Source organism: Kryptolebias marmoratus, linkage group LG11 (assembly GCF_001649575.2).
Source record: "Kryptolebias marmoratus isolate JLee-2015 linkage group LG11, ASM164957v2, whole genome shotgun sequence".
NCBI lineage: Eukaryota > Metazoa > Chordata > Actinopteri > Cyprinodontiformes > Rivulidae > Kryptolebias > Kryptolebias marmoratus.
In genome coordinates this window covers 13339472-13356408 of record NC_051440.1, presented here as the reverse complement: position 1 = coordinate 13356408, position 16937 = coordinate 13339472, and the positions used below count along the sequence as shown (strand labels likewise).

Here is a 16937-nt window from a genome sequence, read left to right as displayed (position 1 = left end):
TAAAAAATCCCTTTCAGTGGTTTATTGTGCTACACGCCTTTACAGACAGATGATGACCTTTAATGCAAACTGTTTTTCTGTCAGGGTTCTAATTTTACTGATAACCTCAAACAGATTATTGAGAAGCAGGCTGTGTCCGCTGGAACTCCCACAGGTTTGAGGCTACAGGAGGATTTCGGAGCATCTTGGTTGGGGTCGGAGGGAGGCAGAGCAAAGTCACTGCTGCCCCAGATTTGGAGGTGCCACTGTCTGGAGAGAGATTGATGGCTGCGAGCGGCGGATAACAGTTTGTGGGATAAAAAGAGATTAAAAAGGAGGGGTGGGGGGGCAGAGATTATAGGGGGAACTGAACCCCACCCAAGGGGCTGTAGTAAAAAAACACCCATGTGCAAATCTAACACTGCAATCAGCTGTTCAGTAATTACAGGTTAGTGAAGGATAAGTGACCTACTCATAATTTTCTAACTCATATAATACACAGGAAGGTGCCATCTGTCCTGTAGCAGAGCTGTAATTGAAACTCGTATAAGAAGTTGAGTCATTTTTAATTTTACAGAAGCTAAAAAGGCCTTTTAGTGTTCTAAGTGCTGCTGCAGTTCCTCCATAAGAAGAAGATTTAAGTGTCACCCAGCTGATCCGGCCCCTCTGACGCACCGTGCTCGTTTCCCACAGTCGTCCACGAGTGGCTCTTCAGCGTGCCATTGTTACCCATCAGATTGTCTGTGGCCCAAGCCTATTCAGCCAACCATCGTGCCTTTTGTCCACATTCATTCAACACCCTGTCCCTGAGACCTTCTCCGGCCCTCCGCGGCCCATCTGCCCCATCTTCCTCCTCCTCCGTGTCTGAAACACATTGCACAAACCCTCCTTTCCTCTGGCACACAAAAGCTCTCCTCACCAGCTGTCCGGCTCGTCTCCCACGCAGTGAAAAGTGCCGCTCTGGAATAAATCAGTTCATTAAAATAAAAAAGCAGAGCTTGCTTCTTTCCAGCATCTTTGAAACCCACAGCAAGGCATGTTTAAGCTTTGAGTTTACCCATGAGTCAGATCAGCCCATAACCTATATCTCATACATTTTTAGGGAAAGTTGTAGTATTTGGATAGGATAAATTCCACACATGATAGTTTTTTTTTTATGCATATTAGCAAAACACAACCTTCCTTGCCATTTTATGTTTCATCTTGTGCCATGTTATGACAAATTGTTGGACTGGTAATTGAACAAAACAGGAGGTCTAAAAGCATCACTTTGTGGCATTACAATTGGAACAAGTTATTTTTTTTCTTCTGTCATGGAAAAACACATGGAAAAACTGAATTCCTGATCCAATTTGGGATCAAAATCCCTTTCAGTAGTTGTTCGTGCAGACTGTTTTAGCTACTTGCCGACTGCTCGTCAGTGAGCTGTGAAGGTGTCCTTTAATATTACTTTCCCGGTGACACTGCCACGATGGCCCTAATGGCTATTTATTTAAGAAGGAAGTAAGACGCTGAGCTTAAAATAGACAGAAGTCATTGATGGTGGCTATAAATAGAGAAAAGAGGAAGAGGGGCTAAGTCCTTGGAGAGAATATTTATGGCGATGGCACACTGCTGTTTAGTGGAGACAGCAGCCAGGGGCTCACTTATCAATAATACCATAAAATCTCAAATACCACCGAACGCACTTATCCAGTTCTGGAAAGGTGCATCTGAAGTGAAATCAAATCACTTTTATGAGGGGGATCAAAGGGATTACTCTGAGGGACCTTCTATTCATGGACACAGTAAATTCAAGAGTTGGATCACTTTTCAGAGTTGTGACACATCTCTGATGACATCCTTCAGCACAAGATCTCATGAACCACCGGGCAGATTTTAATTCAACTCTCATAAGGTGATCATTGGGTGAACATCGACAACTGAACCACTTTTTGGAGTCACCCCCAATTAAAAGATAGCGACACCAGCTAAGCTAATTGGCATTAGCCAGTATGAAAAATGGCTGCAATTCAGTCGGTTTTACAGATTTTATTTTTATCTTTATTAAGGAACAAGGAACATCATGGTACAGCAAGTATACAAAGAACAGTATACCATATAAAAGTAGTAACCACATCAACTAGGGGTTATTACAACATCATATCCATAACTTGAAGTGAGATAATACACTGAGTGTTTTAATTGCCTTACAGTTCTTTCAGTGAGTAACTGAAAGTAGTTCAATAGGTCAGTTTTAAAAGTCACATAGCAAGGAATTTTTCGACTGAATTTACATTTACAAATGAAAAACTCTGCTAAAAATACAATCAAATTAATTTAAAAAAATATTCTTTTCTTCTTTTCTTCAATATTCGTGAAAACCAAGGACAACATTATCCCAACATGAATCAAAATCTTTTCGTATGATATCGATAATAAACTTACAGACATCTCCCAAAAACTTTTTGGTATGAATGCAATTCCAGAAAAGGTGAACAACAGTTTCAGGATGAGAATCACATAATGAGCATTTTGTGTTAATACCCTTCTTATATTTTAGCAAATAATGATTAGCTGGATAGTATTTGTGTATAATTCTAATTAATATTTTTAATATTACGCGACCAGTATGAAGTCGGTTTTACAGATATTGAGCTAAATTTAGTGTGGCGGTAGCTGAGAATCATCCTCATCACATCTCGCGAGATCTCACAATATGTCGCCTTTTACAAAGTTTGACCTGAACAGCTATATCTCCATCCCTAATCAGCTTTAAAATGGTTTCAGTTTAAATCTCTTGCATGAAAGGCATCGTTTTATTATTATTTAAATGCATTATTTAGAGTTGCAAATAAAAAGGATTAATTAGATTGTGGTCGCGCAGAGTGCAGCTGAAGGTGGTCAGGTAGAGGCAGAGGGCAGAGCAGCTAACTGGTGGGGTGTTGGAGGAGGGGAGACAGACAGACAGCCTGGCTCTGCTCGGATGCTGCTGCTGCTCCACGCCGACTCACAGCTCCTCTGTCCGGGAGGGAACCTGCGAGGCAAGCCGCTGCTGCCGCTGCTGCTGGGTCCCAGGCAGCCAGTCAGGGAGCTCAGTCCGACAAGCTAACGACCGGCCGTAACATCGCATTAATACAGACACTGTTTTATTTTAATTCTGGGTGAGTGTGCAACTCTGGAACACAAGTTAAACACCGAGGTGAAGTTGGGATCCAGCATGTCCATACTGCCGTTCACTCCCCCGGTTGTGAAGCGGCTCCTCGGCTGGAAGAAAGGGGAGCAGAACGGGCTGGAGGAGAAATGGTGCGAAAAGGCTGTCAAAAGTCTCGTCAAGAAGCTGAAGAGGACGGGGCAATTGGACGAGCTGGAAAAGGCCGTCACAACACAGAATGTCAGCACCAAATGCTTAACCATACCCAGGTAAGGACGCGGAGTTTATGTCGAGCTAATGCCACTGCTAGCTAAGGTTAGCCCATGGACACATAACTATCAGGTTAGCCAACAAGCTAGCTAGCTGCATCGAGCTAATATTAGCATTAGTATGTCGTTATTGCATTAGTTTCAATAGACAATATCGTACTCATTAGAACCGATAAAACAGTTAAAGTGACACAGCTGCATTTTTTTACTGAACTGATTATAAAGCTGTTATTTGTTGGTTATTAGCATTAGCCACCAGAATTAGCAGAGCTTACCCTCACCACTGTTTCCAGTTAGCCAGCTTTTTGAATGAAAGCCACGTTATTGTGTAAGCATGTCCATTATTGTTATTTTTTTCCACACACAGAAATATGTAATCATTAGCTTATATTGTAGCTATAAAAACGTGATTCTTCTCTTTTAACACTTCTCCTCATGAGCACAACAATGGTAGCCTTGGATGTGAGAAACAGCAGCCGCTACTGCTTTATTATTATTATTTTAACAAATTAGCTGAGTGTTCAGGCTCCTTCTGATAGGGTTGCTGCAGAACACTGGCTGCATAAACACGTCAACGGGTCACGTCTGTGACAAAACACAGGAGGAGAGAGTTGGCCAAGCTCGAGCCTGACTCACACAGGATGTTTAGGCTGGAGGGTTGCTCTCTGGGAAAGTTGGATGGAGGTGGGATTCCCCAGAAGACACACTGGTGCATCACAGACAATAGATTGTCAAACATTCAAGATGACCTCCCATGGGGTATTACAACATTGCACAGACATAGGGAGTCTTTTCATGAATGAACAATGTGAGTTGATCACTTATTATTTGAGTTTTCAGTTGGCTTTAGCTAAAAATGTAATTAATCGGGAATGGGAAAAAGCCCAGTATCCCAGTAGCCCAGTATCCCATATCTCTTGTGTCTCTATCTAGGTGATTTTGGTAACAAACTGCACTGTTGTCCTCCCAACAAAAAAAAAAAAAAAAAAGAAAAAATCAATCAGTCATTCTTTAAGCCCCGCTTACTAACAAAGCTGGAAGTCCCCCGTTATGTTGTATTTGTTAGAACATGGGCATTAACCTAGATTAAAAACATATTCTCAGGTCTTTGGAATGTGCTCCAGGCTTTAAGGAGGGTGTGGACCACTGTTTGGATTATGGTTCAAGCTCCATCTTAGAGAATAACAGCTGTTTTATCTGTCACTGGAGTGGTGTGTAGTGGCTTTCGTACTTCAGCTGTCCTACATTTCGGCGTAATTTTTGTATGCCATCTAATGTGAGTTTGTAAGGAAGGTGTTGTCCCGGTCGGACTGTATAGTGACTAAAGTTATCACTGTTAAAAGTGCTTCCAAATGCTATTGAATCTTGTGCTTTTAGCATTTTGGTCTAGTTGTAAGTAAATAAAAAAAAATCACATTTCTAATTTTAAAATGACATAAGGACCTGATTTTTTTTTCAATTATTTCCAATCCATTAGATTTAAAAGCTGACGTATTAAAATTATGCTATAACTTTGAGTTACCAGAGTAAAAACAAGCTTTTGGAAAAAAAAAAACCCCAAAACAAAACATTCACAACTGCTCAAATGGTTAATAAACACTTAGAAGTTTTGGCCTAATGTCACTGTTGAGCTGCACCTAGCAGTTCATTAAATCATTATCCTTATTGAGCTCTTGCTGGAGCTTTTGCCAAACAATATTCCTTGTTCAGGAATATTTGTTTTAAAAACAAAATGTACAGACCATGATTTGCTCGTGCTGTCTTTCAGGTCTTTGGATGGACGTCTGCAGGTCTCCCACAAAAAAGGCCTTCCTCATGTGATTTACTGTCGCCTGTGGCGCTGGCCAGACCTGCAGTCCCATCACGAGCTGAGGGCCGTTGACCACTGTGAATTTGCCTTCCACACCAAGAAGGATGAAGTGTGCGTCAACCCCTACCATTACCAGAGGGTGGAGACGCCAAGTGAGTGAATCGATCACTTAGTGAGACCTTCCTTTGGATTTTTTTGACAAACCGTGAACTAAGATGACGTGATCTTCGTGTGTTTCCAGTTTTACCTCCTGTCCTCGTGCCACGCCACACAGATATTCCTGCTGAGTTCCCACCACTGGACGACTACAGCTCTTCTATCCCTGAAAACACCAATTTCCCTGCTGGCATCGAGCCTCAGAGCAACTATATTGCTGGTGGGCAATATTTTTTCCTCAATATATATATATATATATTTGCAGGAATGACAATGCAGGTTTTGTTTGGATCTTGCTTTTCCTGAAAACAATATGTACATAAAATATAAAATAAGATAGGTGCAGTTATACATCAGGTTCAAGGAGCTTGGCTGTAAGGTAAAACATCCCCTCTGTAATAATGAAGTTTTTAAAATTTATTCCTTGCTTTGGTTGTGTCCGCAGGTACAAAAGTAACAGATTTTAATTGTCAGATTGATGATTAAGAGACTGAACGTCATCTTTGTCGGTATTTGTATGTTGCAGAAACTCCAACACCCGGATATCTGAGCGAGGATGGTGAGGCAAATGACCATCAATTCAATCACAGTATGGACACAAGTGAGTCAGAAGACTAAAGACATCACTAAAACCATACTTTTCTCAACAGACCATATCGTACTCATGAAGCTGCCCTCTATAAACTTTGTTCTTTTTTGGTTTTGTTTTCCAGGTTCGCCCAGCCTGTCGCCGAATCCTGTGTCGCCCACGAACGGAAACCTCGGTAAGAAAAAGATCAGCCGTTCTCGGTTGACACTAGTGCACTCATCTGTTAGATAACACGAGGAGAGGCATATTACAGATTTCAGTCGTTGATTTGTAATGATGCAATTTTTAATGTTTTTTTTTTTTGCTTTCCAGTTCTTAGTGGTTGGGCTGCTTGACACACAGATTACTACACCTCTGCAACAGTAGAAAGATTAATCTTTATAAAACATAACTGAGCTGTGTTCAATAACAACGACCTATTAGAAACATTTTCAGCAATATGATAATTTAAATGAAGTTCCTTCATGGTTTGACGTCCTAAATACAAGCATATCCTCTGCAGCTGTGTTGTATTATTTTTTTCAGTAAATATATCTAAGTTTATTTTGCCTCACAATATTTTTTTGCATCCTCTGTTATTATCTTTAGCTTATTTGAGAATTAATTTAAAATTTGAATCTGAAAGGCCTATTAATAGATAATTGTAAGCCACCTATGAATACTATTAAGTGTCATCCTGAACCTTGTCCTCGCCGCCTCTTTACTCAGGTCTGCGGTCACGTCACTTCCAACAGTGTTTTGATCCATTTGCCTCCTTGCGCTCTTCTTATGATCGTTACAGTAATGTGGCTGTGCAGGATCTTTCTTTTCTGTCTCTTCTGAAGGGAAAAGCGGTGCTATGGCTTGTTCAAAAGGTTGCAAAGTTTCCTGGGTGTGTGATTCAAAGCAAAAATAAACTAACAGCATTTAAAATATTGCCAAATCTAAACAGAAAATAGTAAAAATTCATTTTGGGGTGCATTTTATTATTCAAACCACTCTGTATTTGCAAGGACTTCAAATTAAGGAACTAGTCATGTTATGAATTAAAATCAATGAATGGGGCATCCTTTTGGTACTGACTGAAGGATATGGTGTATGCTGTGTATTTTATAAATGTTAAACTAAGATGAAACATTCACTGCAGAGTTTTTAACATCATGTCACAGCAGCTGACCCAACTCTGCTTGACTCTACCTGATGATTCAGACAGCTGCACACCTGAAACCTGCATTGTGCTGATATCACAAGAACACACCTGCTGTAATGTGCAAAATATTTCGTTTGATTGGAAGGTTTTCAGTTACTTTCTATTGCTTTCTTTGGTTGCGAAGATTGTGACTTACCAGCGAAAGTTTTCCCACATTGGTGTCATTTATGACAGTCCAGAGCGTAAGATTAGAGAATCTAAAAATAGGTGTGTAGGACAAAAGTGCGATATCCGAGTAGTGAGCGCATGAGACATCACCAGACCCTTTACACTGGAGAGTAAGCTTCAGTGTTAATCAGCTGTTTGTCTGGGAAAACTGTGAATATTTGTTAAGGGGGCAGTTCATTTCTTTTTATTAATTCACAGACTATTCAGAGTGACTAAACTTGAGCTTGTCTCTATGAATGTCTCCTCATATCTCCACCAATCTAGATTTACAACCCGTGACGTACTGTGAATCCGCCTTCTGGTGCTCCATATCCTACTATGAGCTGAACCAGCGCGTCGGAGAGACCTTCCACGCGTCCCAGCCCTCCCTCACAGTAGATGGGTTCACTGACCCCTCCAACTCCGAACGCTTCTGTTTGGGCTTGCTGTCCAACGTCAACCGAAACTCGGCAGTAGAGCTCACGCGCAGACACATAGGTACGACAAAACCTCTGATGTGACTGCCTTTTATTACTGTGCTCAATAAAATCATCGGTTTTTCTGCTCGGCTCTAATCTTTCCTGTTTCCTTCTCCAGGACGGGGTGTGAGGTTGTACTACATCGGGGGGGAAGTGTTTGCAGAGTGTCTTAGTGACAGCGCCATCTTTGTTCAAAGTCCAAACTGTAACCAGCGCTATAGGTGGCATCCTGCCACAGTGTGCAAGATACCTCCAGGTCAGTCTGAGCTCGATTAGCCTAAACGCCAGAAACTAATCTGATGTCATGAGTTTTGAATGCACCGTGCGCTCTGATTTTTGTTGTTCATTGCACCACTAAGTCTGGGAACATTTTGCCAGGTTGCAACCTGAAGATCTTCAACAACCAGGAGTTTGCTACCCTCCTCGCCCAGTCAGTCAACCAGGGCTTTGAGGCCGTTTACCAGCTCACCAGGATGTGCACCATTCGCATGAGTTTTGTGAAGGGCTGGGGAGCAGAGTACAGGTAAATGTTTTGTAACGCCGTCGGCTGAATGCTTGACGTTTACATCTTACTGTTTCCAGCCACCAGTATTTATAGAAATAATTAATTATCAGAACTAACCTGCACAAGATGTTTGGTAGATTATATATTTTTTATTTATAGATGCAGGTAGATTTACTTTTAAATAGACATAGAATCAGAAAAAAAACCCTTGGAACTCTTTAAAGATGGACTCTGGTTATGCTGAGTAAAAGAGGAGGAGGGTGTAGCTGTGAGTTGGCAATAAAGGAGGAAGAATGCAGGAGGCATGCAGTGGTGTTTGGGACATGGAGAGGGAGGGTGGACATATTTCAGACGCCCTTTGCGATGGGGGGGTGGGGATTCCCACCGGACTGTGAGTTGTGCGTGTTGTATTTCTGGTACCAAACAGCTTGGAGGAAAACATCTCTAGTAGAGTCGTGAATGACTTCAGAAATAGCCTGTGGAGTTGGTTTTACTGTTAACTTCAATGACATTAATAATCCCATTAAAACAGACTTTATAACTATTATACCATAATGTCATATAAACAAACGTGTCAGTAATAACCGACTCCCGTGCATCTCTGTATCCCACAGGCGCCAGACGGTGACCAGCACCCCCTGCTGGATAGAGCTCCATCTTAACGGCCCTTTGCAGTGGCTGGACAAGGTCCTGACGCAAATGGGCTCTCCCAGCATCCACTGCTCCAGTGTGTCCTAGGAACAGCAGTCCCAAACACACGACCGACCTCAAACTACATAGGAAAAGTCAAGCGTTTGTCAGGGATGATAAGAAATTCCGCTATTTCAACAACATCTCTCCCATTCTGTGATGAAAGTTTCATTACATTTAAAACACTTCCTTTAGCCTCAGCCAGTGTAACCCTGTGGTACATTAGGATTCATACATTCTAGTTTTTATGTGAGAGCCACTTGATATTTTTTTAAAATTCAGAAGATAAAGCTAATTTTCCTCAGTGTTCATTTAGACATGTTTTAATTTAGTGTAGCTTTATTCCATAAAAAAAGATTGAAATGTTTTCCCTTGTTTGTTATAATATAGGTTTAGCTTGCCCATCTTCTATATTTTTTTTAATTCTATGAATTAACAAACCCTGAAAAAAATACTTCCATCATTGTCGTAATGATAGAGCTTATTTATCAGTTTAAACGTATAAAACGTATAAAAAAATCTGTAATGATTGAATATATTTATTAAGTACAAAGTACTTTCCCTATATCTACTTTTTTTGCATAAATTAAAACATCAACAAACCTATTGATCACTAAATTTATCAACATCAAAACAAAAAAAAGCACTATCATGAAAAAACAACACATTTGTAAGACTATTTTCTTCAGCAAGAAAGACATTTTCTAAGTTATTTTTGCATATTGTTCTGCATGGAAACATATTTTTTTATCATTGCCTCGATATGACTGTACATAAATATTTATATGTTGCTCAGAAAAAATGAACCTGACTGACCTCTGGCATGGGCCTGACTTTTAAGGAGTTTGAACAAAAACTTGACCTGCTTAACGACGGGTTCTGTTAATCTGGGCGAGCGGGTTCTACAAAGTGAAACACAGGATTACTGTCTCAGATATTACTTTCATTTCATAACAGAAACATAGGACAGTGTTAGTCCTCAGGGGGCGCTGTTTGAATTCAGACCCAATGAGTCTTAAAACTGTTTTAACCAAGGCTGTAGCTCATCTATCATATGTGTAAGTAAAAACAGAAGCCCAGATTATTATTTTTACCAAGCGTTAACATAATCCACGCCCTGCTCCTTGTGGGTAAATGATGCACTTCTTGTTTATTGTGGCTGTAGCTGTCGAGGTAATTTACTTGTTCCAAAATTCTGTAGAACTCGTACATCGTTACAAGCATATGGAATATTCTAATTGTTCTTGGTCACCGCTTCTAATGCAGCTGTGTTAAATCTGCACTTACAAAGATTGTGTTACCATGTAGACTGCAACATGGTGCTTTTTCTGAAATACTGTGTACTGCGGTGCGCCATATTGTTCATAGATCTGTATCGGTCGGTTTTCGGTTCCAAATTTTATGTACATATATATTTTCTTTTAATGGCAACTGTTTTAAATGTAAAGTTTTAATAAAATGTTAAATAATGATTTTCTGTAATAAGAATCCTTTAACCCACCTAAATATGAACTTCAAACACCACCATTTGCTCAGTTTTACAGATTTGTTTTTTTTTAAGAGATAACATATTTTAAAGCCATTCATTTTTTTTCCTTTTTCCACAAATGCAGTGTAAAAACACTCCCAATGCGGCACGATATCTTAACTACTCATTTTTATTTAATTCCAGTTTAGTGTATGTCTTTTGGTTGAAATGAAGAGAGCAGTATGCACTGATATTGTGGGATATTGTTCACAATAAATACACTGTACTCACTAAAACCACAAAAATAAAAAACACAAGATTTCATGTTGATTCCTCTGAATGAGAATTAAATCTTTTAGAACTCAGAATAAGGCACATATGTAACAAATACAACTGCTGACTGTACCTACAAACAAATGTAAAAATCAAAACCCCACATCGTTTTCCACCTGTGTCGCCATCACGTATTGAGGATCGCCGTCTAGAAAGGGACCCAGAGAGGAAGACTTAGGATCTGAGACACTCATGGCTTCTCTAAACAAGGTGTTCATCAGTTTTAAAAAAAAAAGAAAAAAACAATTTTATTTTGGGAATCAAAAGTTTTCTAAATGCAACTATGCCTAGAGTATCATCCGTAAGCATCTCCACTTTCCAAGCGTGAGCGGGACGTCCACGGGCGCCGACTCTGGTGTGAGCGAAGGAAAGGCGGGAGGATCAGGAGTGCTGACCTACAGGTGACTGATTTTAACTTTCCTCCCCTGAAGACAACCCATCTATTTCATCTTCATCACCACCAATGGCCATCCAAAAAGCTTTTGCCACCTGGAAATCCAATTTATTGTCAGTATTTTACACTAAAAAAAAATCCCCTAAAAACGTTAAAGCTGCAATTAATAAAACTGCTAACCTTCTCCGCATGAACTTTCCTCTGCTCATGAGGTAATGAAGAAGCTTTATCTGCAGGACAAAAAAAAAACCTAATCAAACATCAGTCACGACATCAAGTATACAAATATGAACAAAAATAAGATTAACATAAATTTCATTTAAAGTTAATCTTACTCCATTACCTTTCATCTCCTTTAATTTAGTAAAGAGGCGCTCAAAATTATCCACGTCTGCATCTCCAGCTGTGAGATTGGCAAGTTCCTGTATGTCTAAATCAGTCATCGCATCTGCAGGAATCGACACAATGTTCAGTGTGCGTCCAAACACATATCTAATTATAGTAGCAGCGGGAACTCAGCTAAAGCAGCCGACAAAACACAGTTACTTGCCCACTACTGAATCCTCCTGTCTGTCTGCTTTTGTAGTGTTTTCTCTCTGCTCGGCTGTATCGTTGGGGAGTGTGCCCTCTTCTGGCAAACTGGAGGACTGTCAAAGAGCTTGTGTTAACAGAAAGTCTTTCTTTGAAAATGATGACTCAATTCAAAGCAAAAATTTCTATTCAACATTTAATTTAAGTCAAAATTATACACGCAGCCAAATAATATATATATTACATAAAAGCATATGTATAAAAAAAAAAAAAATCAGTCCACTCACTGGTGGATCCTGGCAGCGGCGTGAGTTGTGTCTGGAAGCCACCAAACTGCTCATCAGACCAAAACCCTGATTGTGTCCTGTTAATCATATATATATATATATATATATATATATTGTCACATGCAAATAAATAATAAAGTCTGTAGAATATGCAACTTAAAATCAATTTACCTTCTTTCATTTCCACACTGGACCATACATTAGCATCGAGAGCCTGGACAATTCTCTTTACTCCTGTGGATTCTGGAAAGTCATCTACATAAGGCAGCGACCATAGCGATAATGAGTAAAAAAAAAAAAAAAAAGAATTGCAAACAACTTGAAGATTACCATATTAATATGTGATTGCAATTTCTGCTGAACTCACCATCCTCATCTGGCAGTTCCAGTGGATTGAGCTCCACAAGCTCAAACGCATGACCCAAACACCACTGCTGTGCTTCATGCTTTGTGACACCTAGAGGATAAATAAAAAGCTGTGGTCCTGTGTATACTGTATCCCTGTCAATTTCAACAAATCAACTGACACCCCTTACGAACCATTTTCATCAGTTCTGTCGCACACAAGGATGAGCACCTCCGGAGTGATGTCTTCCACCACAGGAATCCAAGGTTTTAGCTTTTCCAGCCCATCTGTCTGCAAACATCAGTAACACGTCTCAAAAGTTGAAACACAGAGTGATTGTGGCATTTAAAAGCGCACGTCGTGTTTACGCTACGCACCACTTTACTGTCGAAGTAAGCAATGAAAGCCTGCATGGACTGGGCGATCTCAGATGACACCGCGTAAGTGTTTGGTACAGCACACAGTCGCACATCTGCCGTGTAGTATTTGTTGTTGATGGTCCAAGGATACCAGGCTACCGTTCCGTCTCGCTCGGACGTTTGAGGCAAAGTCTCTGAACCGATGATTTCTAAATGAAATAAAACACACAGAAACACAATGTATCACTTTGAGTGAACTGCTCACATTCTTTTAACATCGACCCCGTTAAATAAAGGAAGTAAAACACTGTTCTGGCCACATGGGATTATTAGCATTTATAATTAAGACAAGCCACTGCTTCCAAACATTAGCTGCTGCTGCTGTGCTACGTTAGCTGTGTTTAGCCGACCTGCTACATCGAGCAGACGATGCCTTAGATAACTTACGTTTTATCAGCTCCTCCTCTTTAAATTCACTGTCACAACTAGTGACAAGCACACACGGAAGAATCATGTTTGTGTTTTCCTCTGTCGCTGACATGTCTCTTAAATTTTAGGGAAAGCTTTCTCAGCTGCTAGCTAGGCTAACGATGCAGCAACTCCAGTTTGACCTTTCAACTCTGACAGAAGTTCCGCTGCACGGTGTCTTCCGGTGCAACTCCCCGTTGAAAAATTTAACTCATAAATGCGACAAACTGTGTCAGAATCTCCATTCAGTGAATTCATTGGAGTTTTGACGTTTGTTCAAATAGCACAATGGGAAAAAATAAAAATAAAAAATAAAAAAGTTTGTTTGGCAAAATTCCCTGGGAGAAAATTGGGGAAAATGTGTTCTTTTCTTTGCCTTAAAGACAGAAAAACAATTATAATATACACTTTGTAAAAAAAAAAATGTAGTTGGTTGGAGTAACATGTAGTAATAAAATAGAACATTTATGTCTGCTAACTGTTTATAAATTTGGAGGGGTTTTTTTGTCTGTTGCCTGAAAGGGTGCGCACCTGACAGTCATGCACCGGGTAAAATTTGAACCCGGGGGGAAATCTCGTCGTCATGGTTACGAGCAGTGTTTCATGAGCTTTTATTGCTAACATACTGCTTCAGTAACTGCAGTCACCCTGGTCAGGCTGCCATTATTGTATTCTGGTGCATAATTATATAATCAGAAAACCAGTAGAAAATGTCTGACAAACGTGAAAATGAAGATAAGTTGGGGGCAGCTTTAGTTCAGGTAATGTCTTAACATCTTGTCTTTCGTTTACCTAACTCTGACTTAGTTTTTAAAGTTTTTCAGCTCAAGCTAGCGTCAGCAATTTAGAACAATTTAGCGTGATTAGATGAAAACAACACCTTTATGTCACTTGAAACCTTACCATTTATTCTTGCTGTGATTTCTCTTGACCAAATACTTATATAAAAGTCAGCCAACTTCCTTAATACTTGTTTTTGAACTTTATTTTTTAAGTCTTTGCGCTTTATATTCCAGGTTCATCACGATTTGAGCCAACTCAAATGTAGTATTGAGAAAGTCAGTGCCAATGTCAGTGATAGGGCCACAACGCTGGACGTTCAAGCCCTGGACAATGCAATCTGCAGGGCCCACAGTAGCATCAGGGTGAGAAACCTTCATGCTGATTACAAACATTTATATTTATCGAACAGACAGACTTGCTGCGAACAGACACTTTCCCGTTCTTTGCTTGCAAATAGAAACACGCTGAAGATTACATGAAAACAGTGAATAAGCAACAGCTGGTTCTTCCCAGCATCGAGGACGTACAGAAACAGATGCTTAAAACACCTAAATGGTAAGTAAAAAAGAAGCTGAGCTGCCTGTGGTGAGGATTTTTAAAATGTTTTACAACCAGTAAATTGTTCTAACTTTAAATAGATGTGTTTAGATTTCTTAAAATATTTGTGTCATAGTGATTATGACTTGACTTTATGCAGGAAACCTCCTCTGGAGAGTCTCCCAGATGTACATCCACAAAGGAAGGAGCTTCTGGGAGCCTTACCAAGGATAAAGGTACTCTTCCTGATTTTTTGTTTGTTTGTTTGTTTGTTTTCTTATAAATAACCAACTATCCTACTGCATTATATGTAAAACAGGTAAAATAGTCAAAAGTGGACATGGTTATAAAACATGTATAAAGAGAAGAGAAACACATATCTGGCTAGCAGGAGTATATAATTTATAAATGTCCTAAACTGATGGGATGTTGTGTAAGAACAAAATAAAATCGGTATTTGTTTCCAACTGTTTTTAATCCACCCCAAAAAGAGAAGATGTTAATACTGGCATCTTGTTTGCTTAAGTAAAATTTTCTTTATATAACTGTAACATAATGTACATTTTTGGATGGAAATGAAAAAAAAGGTATTCATAGATAATAGTATTCAGAAATGTTACTGTGCTGCAGTGATTTACTTTTGTAAAGTAGTTAAAGTACTGAGGCCCCAAAGGTCACAACACTTTGTTACTAGTTATCAGCTCCATTCCAGCTGTACTTACTGTATATCCATCCATCCATCCATCCATCCATCCATCCATCCATCCATCCATCCATCCATCCATCCATCCGTCCATCCATCCATTTTGTTTCCCTGCTTTTCCTTATCGGCTCATGGGTACACCCTGGACACTGCAGTACTTACTGTATGTGTCTTTGAATTCTTAGTAATATTGCTACATTACATATATAATTATGAATTCCTGAACTATTTTGGGATTTCACACAGAGAAAGCTTATTTGTAAAATATTGAGCTGTTTGTCTGTGTAATCTGACCAGAGCAAAGTGAACATCTTGCCAATAAAGTCAGCCTTGCTCTCTCAACATCAATCACACGTGGACAGCAATACCTGTAGAGTGATTTGCACAAATATTGAAAACAGAATATGATGAATAGCAAATTATTTAAATTCTGTATTTGACCAAAATTTTCTAACTTCATAACTGATATGGTTTAAATGACTTAACTTTTATCTGTTTGGTTGAACATCAGCTAACTGTCTAATCTAATCATTTGTTGTGTAATCATGCTTACACAAACAACCAGAATAAATTTACACAAGAAAAGTCAGATATCACTCTTGGATGTCCTTGAAGAAAACAAAAATACTATTTAAAAAAAAAAGTGTACTAATGAAATTTATCTGGAATTTCTTTTTTACATTTTCCCCTGTAACTGCATTTTCCAGTAAGCCGAGACAATACAGTGCATAAGTTAAATTTGTTAATCATTAAAATAATATTAAAGTCAAATGTTCAATACGTAACTCTAATCTCATTTTGTATTATTTTGTTCAAGATAAAGCGTATGAACATTTAATTTATCACAACTCTTTAAACTAAGGCACAAGTGCTGGAAAAGAAACAGATGTCGTATTTTAATTTACATTTAAAATGTGTTTATTTAATTGAAAATTTGTGGTAGGCTTTGTCTTTATGATTGAATCTTGCTGCTTTACACCGACACTTACACAAAGTATTTAACTAAAACCAGATAAATCTCAAGTCCAGCAGTTAGTATCTTTGTTTATGAGCTATTAAATATTATGTTTGATATTTTCTTGACATTAAAATGGTAAGACTTTTAACATACTGCTTTTACATTCTAGAAATTATTACATATTTTTGATAGCAGCAAAAAATATTCTGCATTCCTCATTCCTCAGACACTTTATGCTGCAGTGAGGAGTGAAGGTGCAGGTCTGTATTAATAGGTGTCTGAAGTTCATGCTCAGACAAACCGTGACATAAAGGTCACCTGACTTAGTGATGACATCCAGCCTCTGTCAAAGCAAACAAATTAATCTTTGCAAAGGTCGGCATTAGTTTTAGATTTATTTTACTCACTTTCTTTGCCAATATGTTTTTGGTAATCTGCTCCTCACATGAGAAATAGAGGCCAAGACTGTCACTCTGATCCAGGAGAGATGGAGGTTCTGGCTACAGAAAGCGGAAAACAGCAGATTGCAGCACATCAGCATTCTTCTAAAGAAACAGGCACCTGATTGCTGTGCTATGGGCTACTGGTTTACAGCTGTCTCAAGACAGAATCGACTACCTGTTCCAGCATGCCAATAAGACAGCCGTAGCTTCCCCAACTGCTAACCACTGGCTCTCTGCCTGCTGCCGCCTCCTGCAACTCGGCCCGGCTCCTTTCTGCTCCATACTCGTGCCAGGGAATGAGATTTTTGCATTTTAGCAATTTTACAAAAGGTGGCACCTCTTCCCAGCCCCACCTGAAACAGATGTGTGCCTGTGAGGGGA

The 16937-nt window shown here is 39.4% G+C and overlaps 3 protein-coding genes and 1 long non-coding RNA gene across 4 annotated transcripts; 2 read left to right on the top strand and 2 right to left on the bottom strand.

The window, feature by feature from the left end:
* Positions 1 to 1995: 1995 nt before the first annotated feature.
* On the bottom strand, positions 1996 to 3846 carry LOC119617467. Its single transcript, XR_005233750.1, has 2 exons — positions 3657 to 3846; positions 1996 to 3325 (listed from the first exon to the last, which is right to left on the bottom strand). It is a non-coding gene; the product is annotated as an uncharacterized LOC119617467 (long non-coding RNA).
* On the top strand, positions 3149 to 10888 carry smad3b (SMAD family member 3b). Its single transcript, XM_017406185.3, has 9 exons — positions 3149 to 3381; positions 5150 to 5343; positions 5433 to 5567; positions 5874 to 5948; positions 6061 to 6111; positions 7558 to 7770; positions 7870 to 8007; positions 8130 to 8274; positions 8871 to 10888. Exons 1-9 carry the CDS (start codon positions 3179 to 3181, stop codon positions 8992 to 8994), a joined length of 1278 nt encoding a protein of 425 aa, XP_017261674.1. The 5' UTR covers positions 3149 to 3178; the 3' UTR covers positions 8995 to 10888.
* aagab (alpha and gamma adaptin binding protein) lies at positions 10589 to 13253 on the bottom strand. The gene is made up of 10 exons (XM_017406186.3): positions 13112 to 13253; positions 12683 to 12873; positions 12500 to 12596; positions 12327 to 12416; positions 12131 to 12214; positions 11960 to 12036; positions 11692 to 11788; positions 11485 to 11589; positions 11322 to 11371; positions 10589 to 11236 (listed from the first exon to the last, which is right to left on the bottom strand). The coding sequence occupies exons 1-10, from the start codon at positions 13203 to 13205 to the stop codon at positions 11159 to 11161; spliced, it is 963 nt and encodes a 320-aa protein (XP_017261675.1). The 5' UTR covers positions 13206 to 13253; the 3' UTR covers positions 10589 to 11158.
* Positions 13254 to 13391: 138 nt separating this feature from the next.
* LOC112450187 (IQ motif-containing protein H-like) lies at positions 13392 to 16872 on the top strand. The gene is made up of 5 exons (XM_037978281.1): positions 13392 to 13893; positions 14149 to 14277; positions 14373 to 14470; positions 14613 to 14688; positions 16708 to 16872. Exons 1-5 carry the CDS (start codon positions 13843 to 13845, stop codon positions 16870 to 16872), a joined length of 519 nt encoding a protein of 172 aa, XP_037834209.1. The 5' UTR covers positions 13392 to 13842.
* Positions 16873 to 16937: the final 65 nt, after the last annotated feature.